Raw genomic sequence first — 21,963 nt, 5'->3', positions numbered from 1 at the left:
CAGTGGAATCGGACTGAGATGTGGATTAGCAGATGGAGGCTGGGCGGTTGATGGCGGCGATTTTGTAGGCCATTGGCGGGGGCAGCGGCAGTAGCGGACATTGGCTCGGCAGTGGTAGGAGTCATTGGTGGGACTCGACGGACATTATGGCTGCAGTGCCTCACCAGCCACTAACCTCACCGCACGTCATTGCAAGCTACCACCACTTAGGTAGGTTCGCTTCTTCCCTCGTTGCAGTGAGCCTGTTGCCAGCAGGTCTCACTGTAAAATAAAAAACCTAAACTATACTTTCTTTCTAGGAGCTCAGGAGAGCCCCTAGTGTGCTTCCAGCTCGGCCGGGCACATAAATCTAACTGAGGCTTGGAGGAGGGTCATAGGAGGAGGAGCCAGTGCACACCAGATAGTCCTAAATCTTTCTTTAGATGTGCCCAGTCTCCTGCGGAGCCGTCTATTCCCAATGGTCCTTACGGAGTCCCCAGCATCCACTAGGACGTCAGAGAAACATGACATATCAATGATACAGTAAGCTGACATATTTTTGGACTGCATTACACTGTATTAGCAGGACTTGTTCAATTTGCCGGCTGTCGGGATCCCGGTGGTCAGGATACCAATGCTGGAATGCCGACAGCCGACAATGCTGCCAGCCAGAATCCCGGCAAAACAAGACTATTCCCATTCGTGGGGAATCCCGGCAAAACAAGACTATTCCCATTCGTAGGTGTCCACGACACCCATAGAGTGAGAATAGATCCTGTGGTGAGCGCAGTAAGCCACCGAGCCTGCAGCGTGGCGAGCATAGTGAGCCCGCAAGGGGACTCTTTGCGCTTTCCCTACTGCTGGCATTCTGGTGGGTAGAACTCCGCTGTCCGGATATGGACAGCTGGCATCCTGCCCGCCGGTAAATCATACTGAGTCCGTATTAGCAAGCTTGAAATTGTCAATGCTAAAATAAATCTTCCACCACACTGGTAAAGAAATCCCTAAATTAGCTCCACTCCACATTGAATGGATCATGCTCCAGTGGCAGTTTTAGGTGCAGGCTAGCAGGTAGACCACCCATGGTGCTGCAGCCTGAGGGCATGGCTGCAGTCACGCCACAGGCAATCGCCGCCAGCCTGCACACCGCACAGTAACAACTGCTGCAGCAGTTGGAGGAGAGTGGAGAGACAGACACTAGAGGTCCAACTTGACCTCTAGCATCTGACAGTGAATGGCATGCATATCGTTTCCCAGAAGCTTGGGGAATGCTGGTGCCACGGGAAGAATATGCAGAAATACATTGTCTCCCATGTAAAAGACACCTGCTAATGAGAAGGGAACACCTAGCAATGAGCATGGAACTCACAGCATGAAACTTCTGACAATGAGCATGAAACCCTTTGCAATGAGGACTGAGACCCCTGGCGACAAGCAGGAGACTCCTTGCAGTGAGAATGGAACCCAGAGCATGAAACCCATGCAACAAGCATGAGCCCCTGGCAATGAGCATTGAACCCAGAACATGAAACTCCTGACATCGAGCATGAAACCCCTGACAACAAGCATGAAACATTTGGCAATGAGCATTAGACCCCTGACAATGAGCAGATAATTTAAAACTAATTAGAAGCCTTACCATGGGGCATACTTTGTAAGGGACATTTTTGTGTGTGGAGCATAAATGGTGTCAGGGGCATAACTGCATGTGGCATAATGTGTAATAGGCAGTATGGAGTATGGCATAATGTGTAATAGGCATTACGGTGTGTGTAATAAGGCATTACGGTGTGTGGCATAATGTGTAAGCGGCATTACTATAAGGAGGAAAAATTACAAATAATGTAAACGTCATGAATCAGGTTATTTTTTTCCTGTGTTTTTGTTTTCCTGTGTTGTATAAGGGGCTCTACCTGGCGTAATGTGTTTAAGGGGCTCTAACATGGCATAATCTGTATAAGAGGTACTACTGTGTGGTATGACTGACAGACACTACTGTGCGATGTAATGTAAATTGGTACTATTTTGTGACCAAGCCCCTTCCCCATGAGGCCATGCCACCTATTTTTGCAACGTACCTTTGGCGTGCACTGTACCTGTTTTGAATGGGCGGGGGGCGACAAAGTTAACTTTCGTCCTGGGTACCACAAGGTCTAGAACCGGCCCTGCCCTGATCATGCTTAGAAGAGCAGCTCAGTGTCCCCACTCACTGGTGGGCACCATAGCAGCTGGATAGGCTTCCATCTGTTGGAATTGTGTGCACATGCTTGAGGATGTAGCAGAGTTTCTGTACACAGCAGTGGATAAAGCAGGTACAGCCAGACGCATTGTTATACACATTGGTAGGTGGAGTCAGGGCCGGTTCTAGGTATTTTGGAGCCCCGGGCGGAAAATAGGAGTGTGGCTTCATACAGGGGGCGTGGTCAGTTACGCCCTCTGTAGAGTTGTGCCCCCATTTGTGCCCCTGCAGCATAGCGCCGCTTGCACACACACACACAAAAAAAAACTTTCAATCCCCGCTCCTGACCGCTGTAGACCTCCACCAGCGCCGTTCCTCTCCTCGGATCTATGGGAGAGACGTCATGACGTCTCTCCCATAGTACAGCATACACAGACACTAGAGGTCAAATATGACCCCTAGCGTCTGTCAGTTCCACAATGCTGTGCGGTGTGCGATGACGTCATCGCGCACTGCACAGCAAAGGTCCTTACCAGGAAGGGAAACTAGACGCGTAGCGTCTAGTTCCCTTCACTGTGGGGGACCAGCAGGGGGAAACAGCATGGGGCACAGTAGCGGATCTTGCCATGGTGCGGCGCCCTCCGGAAGGCAGTGCCCCGGGCAAAAGTCCTGCTTACCCGTGGCAAGATCCGCTACTGGGTGGAGTGTAGCTTGAGCAGAGTGACATGTCATACAGCTCACCTGCCGGTGAGTGCATGTAGGTACAGGGTAGTGGTGTAGGGTACTGGAAAATGTTGTGGATCAGCAGATAATCTCAGGTCTCTCTGGAGCTAAGTGGAAGACTACTGTCTTCCACTGTGGCACACGAACACAGTCCCAAGATGTCTCCAAACATTTTTAGTAGTAACTTTGGTGGCCATCTTGGCACAGTGAATGAGGCTTCCCGTGAGGAGTGGCAACACTGAATTAGCATATGAGTGTGAAAGATTATACACAAAAATCTGTATTATACATGATATAATGAAAAAGATGATACTTTAACATCTGTCAGTAATACCATACTACTACTGTGTTGTGATTTTTACCTGGCCCATTATATGTTGCCACCAATGTGATATACTGAGCTTCAAAGCCAATATTTTGGTTAGAATTATCACTTCTGAACTCAATGTTCATTACATTAGATGATGAGCGGTAAGTGTGGTTTCCTGGCTGGCATATTTTCGCGAGCACAGAGCTTCCAGGTAGTCCATCATATATGGTCACTGAGTCATATCTACAACTTGGGTGACTTTCCAACCTGATTAAAGAAAAAAACATAAAAACAGGAACAATGGCACAATACAAAGCCAAATACATTCTGAATATTTAGGAGCAATATGTTCTACTACAGCACATTTAGACATTTAACCATAAATTATTTTTGCAACATCTCTGCAATGCACATTATTTCAGAAGAAGTGCAATGACAACTGCAGCAGTACCAATGAACAGTGCGGACCAGGCAGTGATGACCCTACTGTACTTCAGTTAACAAACAGCCTCCTGGATGACCCTCCTTTTCCCTCTACCCCGGTGTCTCACTTGATCATAAGTCGTGAACTGTTGCTTAGGGGAAGGAGTGTTACCAGTCCAGTCAGTTCTGGTGCATCTACAGTGATTTCCATACCCAGCACACCACCTCTCTGCCTCAGGCTTCCATCTCATTGACGCCTACATGAAATGCCTTCCTATGCTTGACACCCAATGCATAACTAGTGTAGCTGTCAGGCTGCTCCTGGGTGACAACCAAAGCTATTTTCAACTGTTAATCTCTTAGAAAAGAGTCAGTGCAGGCATATTATCTTTGAACAAGGTGTGTCACGGTGATCTAAGTGGTAAATATGTGGTAAGTATTATGAAAGGTAACAAGTTGCAGGTAGTGTGATACTCTGGATGATGGTGTTACTTTATTCTTCTGGTATTCCTCACCTAAACATTCTGTTCTAACAGGAAGCAAGTTTTACTGTTAATTCCCAATACAGCTCAAAATACATTACACACAGACATTAATTGTACAATTTCCTTTCAGTCATTGGCGTTTCTATAATGGGTACAATGTGTGCGGTGCACACGGGCCCCTGGGTCCAGGGGGGCCCACACCGCACACACTGCACCCATTGTAATACTTACCGTTCCAAAGTCCAGCATTGCGCGGTAGCCAAATTGGTCTCCAAATCATGGCGGACTCTATGTTTCCGGAGACCTGCGCATGCACAGTAGACTCCGGCACAATGCCGGAGTCTATAGCGCCGAACAATTGAGGGGGCCCACACGGAGGTGCATACAGGACCCCTCCTCTGTTGAAACGCCCCTGCTTTCAGTATTACACTGGAACGATTTTGCGAAGCCTTTTGTCTACTGAAAGAACTTGGAATGGGTATTCACCAACAAAACACATAAAATGCAATGTCAATAAGTAGCAATCTAAATATACAATAAAGAAAAACTGTTACTCTGTTAATCAGGGCCCCCTATACCTCTATAATGTTCAGACAGCTGGATTGAGTTTATAGTGCACTTTTTACTGAGAACATTTAGATTTCAGTTTGAACACACCCCACCCAAATCTACCTCTCTCTGCACATGTTACATCTGCCCAACCTGCAGTGCAACATGGTTTTGCCCATTAGTGTGCATTTTTTGTTTGCTAACAAACCTGAATAACCCCCTGTGTTCCTCCTTATAAGTCTCTGTATAAAGTCAAAGATCAGCGTTGTTTCTTCTGTAATAGCTAGCTATAAATTATTCTGGCAGGTGTAAGACAAACTGTTCTTTAGTGACAGTTGTCAGTGTTGTCACACTGCATGTGCTTAGTCCTGCCACCTCATTTACCGGTAGTAAATTGTGGCTATCTGTTAATGATGAAGTTGCTGCATGTTTCTGGATAAACTGTCCACTTATACTGTCTAGGGACAGAAGGGGTCATTCCGAGTTGTTTGCTCGTTATTTTTTTATCGCAACGGAGCGATTAGTCGCTAACGCGCATGAACAATGTCCGCAGTGCGACTGCACCAAATACATTTGCTATGCAGTTAGGTATTTTACTCACGGCATTACAAGGATTTTTCTTCGTTCTGGTGATCGTAATGTGATTGACAGGAAGTGGGTGTTTCTGGGCGGAAACTGGACGTTTTATGGGTGTGTGGGAAAAAACGCTACCGTTTCTGGGAAAAACGCGGGAGTGGCTGGAGAAACGGGGGAGTGTCTGGGCGAACGCTGGGTGTGTTTGTGATGTCAAACCAGGAACGAAACTGACTGAACTGATCGCAATGGCAGAGTAAGTTTCGAGCTACTCAGAAACTGCTAAGAAGTGTCTAATCGCAATATTGCAAATCCGTCGTTCGCAATTTTGAGAAGCTAAGATTCACTCCCAGTAGTCGGCGGCTTAGCGTGTGCAAAGCTGCTAAAAGCAGCTTGCGAGCGAACAACTCGGAATGACCACCATAAAGTTTTTCTATCCCAGCTCTTCTGCCCATAGTATTCAATCTACTCATAAGAGTGCAGATGAGGTTGCTGGGAAGTATTAAATTATCTTTGGGGAAGTTCTGTCCCTATCCGCCTGGGTGGTATGAGCAGTGCAGTGTAATTGTGAATTACAGACCTCTTCCGTGATATACTGTATACAGCTATAGACATGAGCCCTGTTCGACATGAGCAGGTATATTACATATACAATACTCACTTCATACTATTAAAGCTGAGTTCCACATTGAATTAAATGTATTTGTATTGTGAGCCCTTACATGTACGGTGCTGCATTAAATATAGGCACAATCTAAATAAATAAATTAAAAATAATGCTGCACACATGCTATACTTACCTTATAGTATTAAAGTAAAGCTCCACTGAAGTATTTGGTGTGGCTCGGATTTCCCATGTACATCGGCTTTTGGGAGGGTAATTGTTGGGATAAAAGGGGCTAGAAATGATTCCTGAACTTTGTTCCAATAGCCCCCCACACATGTAATTCATTGCTGTAACACAAATATATATCACATTTACATGATTTTACCATGCAGTATTTATAGAGCTCTAAGTATTATAGATTTTCCTCATAACATCAGATAAGGTTTCAAAAAAGTAATGACAGCATAACATTAGTATTCTATCATTGGCCCTCATTCCGAGTTGTTCGCTCGCAAGCTGCTTTTAGCAGCATTGCACACGCTAAGCCGCCGCCTACTGGGAGTGTATCTTAGCTTCTCAAAATTGCGAACAAAAGATTAGCAAAATTGTGAATAGACCTTTCTTAGCAGTTTCTGAGTAGCTCCGGACTTACTCTGCCATTGCAATCAGTTCAGTCAGTTTCGTTCCTGGTTTGACGTCACAAACACACCCAGCGTTCGCCCAGACACTCCCCCGTTTCTCCAGCCACTCCCGCGTTTTTCCCAGAAACTGTAGCGTTTTTTCCTACACACCCATAAAACGGCAAGTTTCCAGCCAGAAACACCCACTTCCTGTCAATCACATTACGATCACCAGAACGAAGAAAAATCCTTGTAATGCCGTGAGTAAAATACCTAACTGCATAGCAAATTTACTTGGCGCAGTCGCACTGCGGACATTACGTATGCGCAGTAAGCAGAAAATCGATATATAGCGAAAATCGCCAACGAGCGAACAACTCGGAATGACCAGCATTGTTACTGTACTTGTGTATTTGCAGCATTTTTCCACCAAGAGATACAATTATCATTCAGAAACTGAAACAAAGCAGTTTAGTTAAATTTTTTTGTCACATAGGGGGTAATTCAGACCTGATCGCTGCTAGAATGCGCACGCACAAAGTCATGAGTGTGCATGTGCCGGGCTCGCTGTGTGACAAATGTGCAGGCATATACATGGAACTTGTGAACGCTGACAGGCAAAGACAAAGAGGCGTGGTGAAGGCGGTGTGGGGGCATGGCTTCGCAAGCTAGCGAAAATGTGCGTGAAGGTGGGTGTCTTGCGGGGGAGTTTGCCAAGGGCTGCAGGCGTGGTTTTAGCACTGCTGCAAAGCAAAACATTGTCAATGCACACTGGGCATTCACAGCTGCCGAGTAAGTCTAGGGCAGGGGTGAGGAACCTTTGGCCCTCCAGCTGTTGTTGAACTACGCATACCAGCATGCCTTGCTACAGTTTTGCTATTTGGCCATGCTAAAACTGTTGCAGGGCATGCTGGGATATGTAGTTCAACAACAGCTGGAGTGCCGAAGGTTCCCCATCCATGGTCTAGGGCTATGCACAGCATGCGAACGCTCAGCACAGGTGTCCTGTCAGGGTTCTCCCAGCAAATAATTGCAAACCAAACACACCTGTTTGCAATGCAACGCCTCAACAGTTCATTGCATCTGTAGCTCTCTCAGAAATGGTATGTCGTTTTTCACTCCCTGGATATGTGCAACACACAATCTACATTTGTTTACAACTATTACATGTGTACTGTACATGTAGTACATGTGTTGTTTGTCAAGCAATTGTACACATTACACACAACAGATTTTTTTTAAAGGCCCACTTTCTGTGATCACATTGCTTAGAGCTGACACATTGTTTTGATTTGAAGCGTAAAAGATCACACAGACCTGCAATGTACTTAATTTTTTGTGTATTATTGTCCTTTCCCCGTTTAGAGAAAGACTGCGTAGGTCATGAATGTGGCCGAGACAGCATAAACTCACCGGCTGGGCATGTGGCACGCCTCTTATGCATCACTCTGGCACGGAAGGGGTTACAGTTTTTGTGGGAGGAACGTAAGGGAAACTGCCTGGATTGTGATTGGCTGGATGCTGTATAGGGGCTGGTCTGACATACATATACTCTTCAGACCCAGGATATCCTCCCTCTTTCAAGTTTTCCGTGTCCCACCCTCCCGCCCTGGGGAGTTGTTTTTTTGTAGCTCCAATATGGTTACTTGTGTTTGGTGGCCGGTTTCTGAACGGTTATTTTAGTTTAACTTAAGGAGTTTATCGGTAGTAAGTTCGGGTGAACTTTTAGGTAATTTTATAGTCTTATTATTAATTGATGGGCACCACCGTACCTGTTGGGCCCATATGATAGATCATAAACGTGTGTGGATATCGGGGCTGGTGGCCCTATTTTTTACACCGTAGGGGCGGAACGTACCTCCGTCCCTACAACTGTTGGTGGGCTACCCCCGTCCCTACAACTGTTGGTGGGCAGGGGTAGTGGCAGAAGGTCGACCACTGGCCTTGGATTTTTGGATTTCCGATGTCTGGGATGGAGGCAGGAGGCCGATCCCGGAACATCTGGGGCAGAAGGCCCCCCTCAATCATATGTTTTTATAGCTCGGGATGGAGGCAGGAGGCCAATCCCGGAGCATCTGGGGCAGAAGGCCCCCTCACACACACATGTTTATATTTCGTCATATAATTTTGGATTACCCTTATTAAGTTCTTTATCATGCTTAACCGTTCTTCTCCCCGCCACCTTAGTTAGAGAGGGAAGTCTGCAATTTTAGTTTTAGTATTAATAGGCCTCCCTCTCAGTCAAACTAAAGAGCTGACCCCTTTCACGCCAATTACGGTTGTTGTGTCTGTATTTACTAGATAAGTGTGCTTGAGTGGCGTGCGTATGCATCTGACGTGTGAAGTTTATGATTTGTCTAAAGAAATAAATGACAATATATCTATGGGGAGGTGCTCCTGGAATAGAAATTGAACATTTGGGCAAACAGAAGAAAAGTATTCCTTTGATAGGGCACACAGAGACTAATACAACTTGAATTTACTAAAAGTCATTAACCCTTAGGATAATGACCACTAATGTTAAAATATAACTTTTATTGGATATCGTTAATAGCTAGCGAAATATTTGAAGTGAAAAAATATATAATTGTGAAAAAATAAAGTGATGTTAAAAGGCTAAACCACTGAGTATATATGCTTGATTTATTATTCCTTATTAGGATAAATTCCTGATTGCTGACACAGTGTGTTGTCACTATATAACACTTTTAAGGAGATGATGTGTTGTGAATTGTTAAACTTGGCATTAGTCCAAATGTAATCCAAAAACTGTTACTGTACTTCAGTTAGATGTAAACAGCTTCCTACTAGTGGTGTGCGCATCACCATTTATTAGCCGCTTCTATTCTATATTTTAGACAGTAACCATCATACTTCGATCTTGGAAATATATACCATAAAATATCCCTCAGTTTACACGAGCCACTGAATCTGATGGCTGTTGTACACTTCTATATGCTAGGAACAGCTATGAATATGCGGTAGCTCTATTGCTAATTCAAATACACATGCAACTCATATATACTGTATTCATGGGTTGTATGTGTTTCGTATCCGTTGCTGTGCATACTTAATTAAAGGTAGGCATAGCCCACTGCCAATATATCAAGCAGCCGTGCGTGTGTAATAGTTGGTCCTTATAATGAAATATTCACAGAGCCAAATACATGTAGGATATTGGTTTTAACTAATGTTCCAATATCCTATTGCCGACAGCCTTATGTGTCACTTAATTTCTATTGTTGCTAATTTCATGTCTTATAAACTAAATTAGAACGGACATAAATCACTTTTAATAATCTGCAGCTATATTTACAACTGTGAGCTTGATCTAATTAAGATGCTCAAATGTGACTCAATATTCCCGCTATCAGCGGCTAGAAATTAACAACTTTTCAATATTTATTGAGTTAATCCTCAGATGTATCCGCTACAGACAGCCTTATGTATTGACCTATAATTGATAGTTCATTATTTAGGATATCTATAATCTTAATTCAGGTAGGTCAAAACCGCTTTTATTAATCACATCACAGTGCATATATAATTAATAGCTGAAGTGAAACACATGCTGCATCGGACGTACACACAATGCTTTGGAATTCACATGTGATTCATGTACACTGAGCTGTGTCACTGATGCGTCTTATGAACTCGTTCTGCATGCAACGAATTACAAATTAGAATTCGGAGCAGTATGTTACACTACCTGCGGCTAGGTGTGGTAACGAATGCGGGCTCTCCTGTTAGCGGCAAGATATATAGGCTCATTGATGTTGCTATTGTGACACACATATTGCGCTGTCTAAAATCTAATCTATTCCTGCGTACACATATAATCGTTAACTGTTACAGCAGCATATACATAGCACCAAGCATATATTCAATAATTATAGGGCTTTCACACCCATTAACAGTAAGTTTAGCTAAATAAAAACGGACACGTTTTCACGTGTACCGCTCAGCCTAACGATCATTTCGCTTATACAGTTTAATTATAGGACCTACACATACAACCCATGAATATATATGAGTTGCATGTGTATTTGAATTAGCAATAGAGCTACCGCATATTCATAGCTGTTCCTAGTATATAGAAGCGTACAACAGCGATCAGATTCAGTGGCTCGTGTAATCGTTTACAATAGTTTGTCAATTCATGAAGTAATTACCAATAGCGGAAAAGTGTCATCAGGTTGAAACTGAGGGATATTATATGGTATATATTTCCAAGATCGAAGTATGATATGATGGTTACTGTCTAAAATATAGAATAGAAGCGGCTAATAAATGGTGATGCGCACACCACTAGTAGGAAGCTGTTTACAATTAACTGACGTACAGTAACAGTTTTTGGATTACATTTGGACTAATGCCAAGTTTAACAATTCACAACACATCATCTCCTTAAAAGTGTTATATAGTGACAACACACTGTGTCAGCAATCAGGAATTCATCCTAATAAGGAATAATAAATCAAGCATATATACTCAGTGGTTTAGCCTTTTAACATCACTTTATTTTTTCACAATTATATATTTTTTCACTTCACATATTTTGCTAGATATTAACGATATCCAATAAAAGTTATATTTTAACATTAGTGGTCATTATCCTAAGGGTTAATGACTTTTAGTAAATTCAAATTGTATTAGTCTCTGTGTGCCCTATCAAAGGAATACTTTTCTTCTGTTTGCCCACATTGGCCCTCATTCCGAGTTGTTCGCTCGGTATTTTTCATCGCATCGCAATGAAAATCCGCTTAGTACGCATGCGCAATGTTCGCACTGCGACTGCGCCAAGTAACTTTGCTATGTAGAAAGTAATTTTACTCACGGCTTTTTCATCGCTCCGGCGATCGTAATGTGATTGACAGGAAATGGGTGTTACTGGGCGGAAACACGGCGTTTCAGGGGCGTGTGGCTGAAAACGCTACCGTTTCCGGAAAAAACGCAGGAGTGGCCGGAGAAACGGTGGGAGTGCCTGGGCGAACGCTGGGTGTGTTTGTGACGTCAACCAGGAACGACAAGCACTGAACTGATCGCACAGGCAGAGTAAGTCTGAAGCTACTCTGAAACTGCTAAGTAGTTAGTAATCGCAATATTGCGAATACATCGGTCGCAATTTTAAGAAGCTAAGATTCACTCCCAGTAGGCGGCGGCTTAGCGTGTGTAACTCTGCTAAATTCGCCTTGCGACCGATCAACTCGGAATGAGGGCCATTGTTTTGAGTTGTCTATCAAGATGTATTGTGCTTGCAAGATACACATACTCTATTCATATATCCCACATACATGACATGTTTTCTTGAGGAATTTATTTGTTGTGTGTCTCATATTACAATATTCCCACCATAATGCAAGTTTACCTATAATGTTCATTAACAATGCTTCAGGTACTACATTCATAGGGGTCAATTTTCTAAGATGGGAGTTATATTTAAGATGGGATGTTTCCCACAGCAACCAATCAGATTCTACTTCTCATTTATCTAGCACCTTCTAGAATATAATACCTGGAATCTGATTGGTTGCTATGGCCAACATCCCATCATAAATAGACCTCCCATCTTAGTTCATTTACCCCCTAGGGGGTATATTTACTAAAATTCGTATTTTTCTGAATTCGGTTAAAGTTCAAACACGAATGACATCGAATGTGTGAATTTGCAACTTTTTGAATTTTGTACACCTCATTTACTATGCTGTCGTATTCTGCATTTTCGTTTTTTCCGATGTCGATGTCATTCGTATTTTCGGCCAGTGTTTTATGGGAGCGAATAGTAAAACACTGCCGAAATTAACACAATGAGTCTCGGCCGGATCTGTGAGATCCGTGCAGGGCTTCAATATGCACCTTTTTAAAAAAAATGAAAGTATTAAAAATCAAGAAAAATTTGCGTGGGGTCCCCCCTCCTAAGCACAACCAGCCTCGGGCTCTTTGAGACGGTCCTGGTTGTAAAAATATGGGGAAAAAATTGACAGGGGTTCCCCCATATTTGAACAACCAGCACCGGGCTCTGCGCCTGGTCCTGGTGCAAAAAATATGGGAGACAAAAAGTACCCCGTATTTTTTGAACCAGCAACGGGCTCCACTAGCTAGAGAGATAATGCCACAGCCGGGGGACACGTTTATCTTGGTCCCTGCGGCCCTGGCATTAAATCACTAACTAGTCACCCCTGGCCGGGGTACCCTGGAGGAGTGGGAACCCCTTAAATCAAGGGGTCCCCCCCTCCAGCCACCCAAGGGCCAGGGGTTAAGCCTGAGGCTGTCCCCCCATTCAAGGGTGGCGGATGGGGGGCTGATAGCCATAGTGTAAAAAAAAATGAATATTGTTTTTTTGTAGCAGTACTACAAGTCCCAGCAAGCCTTCCCCGCAAGCTGGTACTTGGAGAACCACAAGTACCAGCATGCGGGGGGGGACCGGCCCGCTGTTACCTGTAGTTCTACTACAAAAAAAATACCCCCCAAAAAACTGAAAATAAACACAATTACCTTCCAAGGCATGTAGACATTCAAGGGCAGGTGTATCGGTGCCCATTTTGGACACACCTGTACTTCCTCATACGACACACAGGCCAAGGCTTGGTCTTACATAAAACAATCACAAATATCGTACCCAGGAGTTAAAGTGAGCCGGAACGGTACGGAACTGCGTTTCGTCAGTTCCCCATGGAGACGGAATGCAGTTCCGCCTCCTCTGGCTCACCTAACCCAATGGGTGTCTTGCGCCGAACGGAGATGAAGGGAGCCCGCTGAGATCGCCCGACTCTTGCTCTCCACAGCGGAAGCCGAAGCTCACTACTGAGCTCCGGCTACCGGCCCTGGCAGTGTACGCTATGAGAGAGACGTCATGACGTCTCTCTCATAGTGCCGTGGAGCGGAAGCCAGGAGGACTGCTGCGGTCAGTCGTGGTAGCGAGGCCTGGAAAGTATGTTTTTTTTTTTTGTTTTTAAATATGATTCAGCGTAAGAGGCGCTGGTACTGGGGGCAAACTACAATGGGGCAAACTGAGGGGGCAAACTAGACAGGGGCTAACTACTGGGGGCAAATTACTGGGGGCAAACTAGACAGGGGCTAACTACAAGGGGGCAAACTACAAGGGGGCAAGTTACTGGGGGCAAACTAGACAGGGGCTAACTACTGGGGGCAAACTACAATGGGGCAAGTTACTGGGGGCAAACTAGACAGGGGCTAACTACTGGGGGCAAACTAGATGAGGGCTATTTACAAGGGGTCAAGCTACAAGGGGGCAAACTACAGGGGGGCATTACTACTGGGGGCAAACTACAAGGGGGATAAACTACTGGGGGAATTACTACAGGGGGCATTACTACTGGGAGCATTACTACAAGGGGGTAATCTACTGGGGGTATAACTACAAGGGCATTACTACTGGGTGCTAAACTACAAAGGGGCAAACTACTGGGGGTAAATTACAGGGGCATAACTACAGGGGGGCATAACTACAGGGGGCCTAAACTACTGGGGGCAAACTACATGGGGGCTAAACTACTGGGGCCATAACTGCAGTGGCTAAACTACAGGGGGCATTACCACTGGGGGCTGAACTACATGGGACAAACTACATGAGGGTTAAACTACTGGGGGCATTACCACTGGGGGGGTTAACTGCTGGGGTCATAACTGCAGGGGCATTACTACTGGGGGCTAAACTACTGGGGGCATAACTACAGGGCTAAACTACAATGGGGCATTACTACAGGCGACATTATGGGGCAATACTAAACAGGGGCATTACCATGAAAGGTATTACTAATGAGGGCATTGTAAAGGGGGCACTTCATAAGGGGCATCACTCCTGGGGACATAAGGGGCACTACTACTGGGGGCATTGCAAAAGGGGCACCACTACTATGGGCTCTATATAAGGGGCACTACCACTGTGGGCACTACCAGTACAGTGGACATTGTGTAAGGAGTACTACTACTGTGGGCATTGTATAAGGGGCACTACTGCTGTGGGCATTATGTGTATTACAGGGTGCTACTACTGTGGGCATTATGTGCATTAGAGGTGCTTCTACTCTGGGCATTATTACTATAGTGTGACCACGCCCCTTTCTTTTTGAGACCACGCCCCTTTTGGCGTGCGCAATACGTTTATTACATGGGCACTGGGGGAGAGGGGTGACCACCTCTCTAGGACCACTTTAAGCACTGATAATACCTTACATTATTAAAGGACATTCTACTTGTATACATACATAGCACTAAATATTGTAATTTATAATATGTCCTTCAAGATAGATTTTGAAACATACCAAACATTATTCTGCTCATTTATCTTGCACCATGTAGAAAGTTACATATATAATAGTCTTAGCTACTATAGGCAACATCTAAAAACGATATACCATCTTAGTAAATGCAGACAATAGTGTTTTAGAGTGTAACTCAGTATGTTCTTACCTTCTCACTTCTTGGGGTGTGCGGACAATTGGTCCCACCGCATTCACAGCATCCGTGATCTTCCTCCAGATATGGGGGTCATTCCGAGTTGATCGCACGCTACCGATTTTCGCAGCGCAGCGATCAGGTTACTACTGCGCATGCATATGCACTGCAATGCACATGCATGTCATACGGGTACAAACAGCATTGTTGCTGTGCAATGCTTCTAGCAACGATTCCATTCGCACAGCCGTTCGCAAGGAGATTGACAGAAAAAGGGCGTTTATGGGTGTCAACTGACCGTTTTCTGGGAGTGGTAGGAAAAATGCAGGCGTGTCCAGGCGTTTGCAGGGCGGGTGTCTGACATTGATTCCGGGACCGAACAGACTGAAGTGATCGCAAGGGCTGAGTAAGTTCAGACCTACTCAGAAACTGTTGAAAACTTTTTCGTCCCGCTCAGCTGCACATGCAATTGCACACTTGCAAAGCGAAAATACACTCTCCCATATAGCTAGTGAGCGATCAACTCGGAATGAGGGCCATGGTCCTTGGTCCCAGCGCCCATGTTCTTATTTCCGAATGAATTTTATCAATTGTTTGTGGGACAAGAATGGCCAACTCCCTCCTGGTAAATGGGGGTTGGCGTTTTCTCTTTTTTTTTGTTGGCTGCGATACAGTAGGCTGTATACTTGTCCCAGCTTCCTCTTCACTGTGTGGGCCTGATTGTTGCGTTTTGGTATTGGGCCACAATCTTCCTCAGTTTGGCCCACATCTTCCTTAGGAAGGGACCAGTTTCTTGATGTGTTGGTTGCAGAGATGGGGGTACATCACTACTTGGTCCTGCTCCTCTGTCCTCTGCACAGCCAGATGCTTGTTGTTGTTTTATTTAGTGTAGTCTTTCTTTCCTTTGTCTCTGTTGTTCTTTAATGGCTGCATATTGAGCTTTAAGTTGTTGGATCTCAAGTGTAATCTCAGTGCCTGAGTACGTGATGCTGGCAGCATGTGCGTATAGTTCAGGGGGTGTTTTATACATGCGTATGCATGCGTAGCGTAATTTAGCACAGGTGATGCATATACAAATGGAACATTTGCTTTGATTTCTTATACTATTTAAGCATGTTCTTCTAGCTATCCGTGGTTTGGGGGTGTATGGACAGGGCTGGAGCTACCATTAGGCAGCTTCATGCAGCTGGCTATGGGTGCTGGCACTTGAAGGGCAGCGCTGAGTAGAACAATATTTTTTTTTTTAAGGAAGTGACTGTGCAGATGTGCCCACCATGAGGGATGTGAGGGGGACCCATTCCATGCTCACCCGGTGTCGGATATGCTGGGTCAGAGCCACCACCACCCCCTCCTGCGACGCTCGCTCACTCCCCCGCCCCCGGCCAGCCAGGACCACAAACCATGCAAGCAGGACACAGAGCTGCTGGAGGAGGAGGCAAGGGGCCAGTGGCATTTAGTACATTACTTATTTATAATGCAGCCTGGGTCCCGCCAACTGGAGCCACAGGCTGACGGCTCCGGGTGCTACTGACTGCCTATAAGCCAGCTTCAGGGCACATCACTGGGGCTGGCTAAGCTTACCATGTACTTGCAAGTGGCTTGCTGACCCCTCCCCAGGGACAAGCAGCTGACTCTCTGCCAAAGCTCCTCAGGCTCCAACCCCGATCATATGAGGTTGGTGTGGAAGTCGGTAATTACGCCCTTCACAGGATCTGCCATGGGAAGTGAAGTGAACATTCCAGGATCCAGAGCATTGGACACAGAAGGCCAGGGGCATTGGGACTGGCACTGCTGCTGCTACTACCTCAGGTCAGTCACTGTCACTGTCTCTACTTGCCTGATGTACAGTATACTCACAGCAGGTCTCTAGTACAGCCCCATTCCATACATTATGCTGCTGATCTGACTACTCCCTATGCCCCTGACTACTCCCTATTCCCCTGCTCCCTATGCTCCTAATATACCCCCTGAATGCTCCCTATGCCCCTGGTAGACCCCTGACTTTTCTCTAGGCCCCTGATAGACCTCTGACTGCTCCCTAGGCCCCCTAACCCCTGCTCTTTATGCCCCTGACTGCTCCCTACGCCCCTGACTGCCGCTATACCGCTGACTGTCCCTTAATCCCCTGACTGCCTCCTATTCCCCTGCTCCCTATGCTCCTAATATACCCCTGACTGCTCCCTATGCCCCTGATACCCCCCGGTTTGCTCGTTAGGCCCCAGATACACCCCAACTGCTCCCTATGTCCCTAATACTCCCCTGACTGCTCCCTATGCCCCTGGTACACCCCGGACTGCTCCCTATGCCACTGATACATCCCTGACTGCTTCCTAGGCCCCCAATACACCCCTGAATGCTCCCTATGTCCCAGGCTGAACCCCAGTAGTGAATTTACTGTAATGTAACCCAAGCAGCTGCTTAAGACCCAGATGGTACATTGGAGGGAGTTCTTATTTCTGGTGGACCGCAAGCTCCACCAAAATGTCCGAGCACTGGGCTGGCCGAGTCCCGGAAAGCTGTCAGTACTCAGTGTGCTGTGAATATAATGTCACATGCACAGTGAGAGGAGCCAAGACATGACCAGAGGAGAGTGAAGCAGGTGAGTGAGCCTGAGTCTGAGGTACATGATTCTGGCACAATGAGGCAGCGATCCAGTGCAGCAGGAATCTCTCTATGCTGGCATCAGTCATCTTACCCTGACTCTACCACTGTTAGCAGCTGATGGAGCTCGAGGAGAAGGGCGGGAAAGAGCTTTCCCAACCATTGGCTGATCTGTTCCCCTCACAGCCAGCACTGACCAGCGGCAGCGACAGGGAGTCCAAGCCCGGAAAAACCTAATTAATTCAAAATAATAAAATACAAACCACACTTTACACTAATCCTACAGATAGGAACAACTTGTTGAGACACAATAGTTTTCATGCACGCTTCACTATAAAAGGGTTACCCTATTCTAGAGATGTGCGGCGGGCACTTTTCGTGCTTTGGTTTTGGGTCTAATTCCCCGCTCGTGTTTTGGTTTTGGGTTGGTTTTGCCAAAACTACCCTTTAGAGTTTTGGTTTTGGATATGGATATTTTTTTTTATAAACATAAAAACAGCTAAAATCACAAAATTTGGGGGTAATTTTGCTCCTACGGTTTTATTAACCTCAATAACGTTAATTTCCACTAATTTCCAGTCTATTCTAAACACCTCACACCTCACAATATGGTTTTTAGGCCAGAAGGTTGCACCGAGGTGGCTGGATGACTAAGCTAAGCGACACAAGTGTGCGGCACAAAGACCTGGTCCATCTAGGAGTGGCACTGCAGTGGCAGATAGGATGACAGATTTAAAAAATAGGCCCCAAACAGCAGATGATGCAAAGAAGAAAAAGAGGTGCAATGAGGTAGCTGTATGACTAAGCTAAGCGAAACAAGTGTGCGGCACAAACACCTGGCCCATCTAGGAGTGGGCAGTAGCAGACAGGATGGCACTTAAAAAAACTAGGCCCCAAACAGCACATCATGCAAAGAAGAAAAATAGGTGAAATGAGGTAGCTGTATGACTAAGTTAAGCGACACAAGTGTGCGGCACAAACACCTGGCCCATCTAGGAGTGGCACTGCAGTGTCAGACAGGCTGGCACTATTCAAAAACTAGGCCCCAAACAGCACATGATGCAAAGAAGAAAAAGAGGTGCAAGATGGAATTGTCCTTGGGCCCTCCCACCCACGCCTATGTTTTATAAACAGGACATGCACACTTTAACAAACCAATCATTTCAGCGACAGGGTCTGCCACACAACTGTAGCTGAAATGACTGGTTTGTTTGGGCCCCCTCCAAAAAAGAAGCAATCAATCTCTCTTTGCACAAACTGGCTCTACAGAGGCAAGATGTCGACATCATCCTCATCCTCCGATTCCTCACCCCTTTCACTGTGTACATCCTCCTCCTCCTCGCAAAGTATTAATTCGTCTCCACTGGAATCCACCATCACAGGTTCCTGTGTACTTTTTGGGGGAAATTGCTGGTCAAGGTCTTCCTTTTCATTTTGATGAACATCATCTTCTCCACATTTTGTGGAAGTAACCTCTTACGCCGATCGCTGACAAGGTTACCGGCTGCACTAAACACTCTCTCAGAGTACACACTGAGGGGCAACTTAAGTAAAATAAAGTCAGTTTGTGCAGGGGCATCCAAATTGCCTCTTTTTCCTGCCAGTATACGTACAGACTGTCTGACATGCCTACTTAGATGCTGTCACTCATATAATCCTCCACCATTCTTTCAGTGGTGACAGAATCATATGCAGTGACAGTAGACATGTCAGTAATCGTTGGCAAGTCCTTCAGTCCAGACCAGATGTCAGCACTCGTTTCTAACTGCCCTGCATCACCGCCAGCTGGTGGGCTAGGAAATCCTATCCTTTTCCTTGCAGCCCAAGTTGCAGGAGAAAGTGAAGGAGGAGCTGTTGACGGGTCACGTTCCGCTTGAGTTGAATTTTTCTCACCAGCAGGTCTTTGAACCTCTGCAGGCTTGTGTCTGCCAGAAAGAGAGATACAATGTAGGCTTAAAACCTAGGATTGAGCACGGTGGCCAAAATGTAGTGCTCTGATTTCAACAGATTGACCACCCTTGAATCCTGGCAAAGCAGATGAAGGGCTTCATTCCTAAGTCCCACATACTTTGTGGAATCGCCCTATCTTAGCTCCTCCTTCAATTTATCCAGCTGCTTCTGCAAAAGCCTGATGAGGGGAATGACCTGACTCAAGCTGGCAGTGTCTGAACTGACTGCTTGAGTCAGGTGCATTCCACCTGCTTTGCCTATATCGTAGGTGGATGTATAGGCTTGAATGGCCTTTTGTTGATCCTCCATCCTCTGAAGCATATAGAGTGTTGAATTCCACCTCGTTACCACCTCTTGCTTCAGGTGATGGCAGGGCAGGTTAAGGAGTGTTTGATGGCGCTCCATTCTCCGAAAGTGGCACGCAATTTTTCGGGCCACCGACAGCATCTCCTGTACACCCGTCATTTTTGAAAAAATTCTGCACCATCACATTAATTGTATGTGCAGAACATGGGATGTGCTGGAATTTGCCCAGATTTAATGCACGCATAATATTGGTGGCGTTTTCTGTTATCACAAATCCCCAGGAGAGTCTAATTGGGGTAAGCCAATGTGCAATGATGTCCCTCAGTTTCCGTAAGAGGTTGTCAGTGGTGTACCTCTTACGGAAAGTGGTGATACATAGCGTAGCCTGCCTAGGAACGAGTTGGCGTTTGCGAGATGCTGCTACTGGTGCCGCTGCTGTTGCTGCAAGATGCCACACATCTACCCAGTGGGCTGTCACAGTCATATAGTCCTTAGTCTGCCCTGTTCCACTTTTCCACATGTCCGTGGTTAAGTGGACAGTGGGTACAACTGCATTTTCTATGACACTGAGGGCACTTTTTTATGACGTTTCTGTACATTCTTGGTTTCACCTGCCTAGTTAAGTCCCACTGAACTAATGGCAGATACCGGACACACGTCTCTCACCAACTGTTATGCACACCAGTGCCTGCAGGAATGTACTGGTGTTTGAACTGTTATGCACACCAGTGCCTGCAGGAATGTACTGGTGTTTTGAACTGTTATGCACACCAGTGCCTGCAGGAATGTACTGGTGTTTGAACTGTTATGCACACCAGTGCCTGCAGGAATGTACTGGTGTCTGAACGGATAGGGATGCAAAACAAATGAACTCACAGACAGACTAGGGAATATGACATTACGTACACAGAAGGTGATAGGGTAACAAAATAAACACAAAGTGAACAGAGAAGCCCAGAGGCTAAGAAACTGGGTGTCTCCCTAGTATTAGTAATGCTCAGATGGAAAAAGCAAGATGTTGTGTTTTAATACGTAGAGAACCCGAAATGCTGTTGCTAAGGGCAACAGCAAAACCCTAAAGGGTTACCAACGGGTGTGGCAGTAAACTCCTTGGTCAGAGATGGAATGATAGACACAAGGAGAGTCCCCACAATCCTAATTCTCACTTGCAGTGCACAGGTTTTAGCTTACTGCCACTAAACTGACCCCTGACACCTAGCACAGTGAGACAGGATTAGACAGGCAAGTCTTAGAATACAGCCGCAAACTTGCTAAGTTCACAGAGTAGTAACAGAACCCCAGCAAGCTAAACGACTGACTCCAGTCTTACTGCTAGGTCTGGATTGGCAGAGTGTAATACCAAATCCCCAGGCCTATTTGCAGTAAGCAACAAACAAATACAAAGCTACACAGTACTGGCTAACTTTCATGAACTGACTAACCAACAAAGATTCAGCAGCATCTGCTTACCCTGAAAAGAGGCCTTATAAAGCAGGTGCTGTCCACGCCCCACTCAGACCTCACAGACTGTGAGCACAAAAACCAGCACCGGATCCCCTGCCGTGCACAGAGCCTATAACCACTGCACAGCAAAAGACCCGAACCGGAGTATCAGCTGCGCTCAGGTTACTCCACTAGCACTTGTCTCCCGGTTGCCATGACGACGTGGCAGCACAGGGCAGGAGACCCTAACAGTACCCCCCCTCTGACGAGGGGTCAAAGAACCCCTACCACCGGGTTTATCGGGGAACTGCGAGAAGAAAGAGCGTATCAGTCTGGGGGCATGAAGATCACAACTGCGCACCCACGACCGCTCCTCCGGGCCATACCCCTTCCAGTGCACCAAAAATGACAGCCGACCCCGAACCACCTTGGAGTCAAGAATCCTTTCAACAACAAACTCCCTCTGGCCACGTATCAGAAGAGGGGAAGGTCTTCCACTGGAAGAAGGATTACTAATCGCCCGTTTTAAAAGGGAACAATGAAATGTTTTATTGATACCCAAAGAACGGGGCAGATCTAACTGAAATGCCACCGGATTGATAACCCTGGTGATCTTATAAGGGCCGATGAACCGGGGCCCTAACTTATGAGATGGCTGTCTCAACTTCAAATTCTTGGTAGACAACCAGACGAAGTCTCCTAATTTGAAGCTGCAGGGTCTTTTCCGCTTATCAAAAACCCTTTTGGTCACTAATGACACAGACACAAGGGCTTTCTTCACTTTCCGCCAAATACCT

At 45.9% G+C, this 21,963-nt stretch overlaps 1 protein-coding gene across 2 annotated transcripts in view; it reads right to left on the bottom strand.

Moving 5' to 3' along the window:
• Positions 1-21,963, bottom strand: part of SPADH (spermadhesin family member) — a 168,558-nt gene that overhangs the window by 68,278 nt on the left and 78,317 nt on the right. For both annotated transcript variants that reach the window (XM_063961877.1, XM_063961878.1), the window contains 2 exons: positions 6,022-6,175; positions 3,244-3,458 (listed from right to left, as the gene is read on the bottom strand). In XM_063961877.1, the coding sequence (XP_063817947.1) occupies positions 3,244-3,458; positions 6,022-6,175 (369 nt within the window). The remainder of the gene's footprint in view (positions 1-3,243; positions 3,459-6,021; positions 6,176-21,963) is intronic.

This window comes from Pseudophryne corroboree, chromosome 3 (assembly GCF_028390025.1).
Source record: "Pseudophryne corroboree isolate aPseCor3 chromosome 3, aPseCor3.hap2, whole genome shotgun sequence".
Lineage (NCBI taxonomy): Eukaryota > Metazoa > Chordata > Amphibia > Anura > Myobatrachidae > Pseudophryne > Pseudophryne corroboree.
Note: the sequence above shows the minus strand (reverse complement) of the source record. Positions and strands in the feature narration are given on the sequence as shown.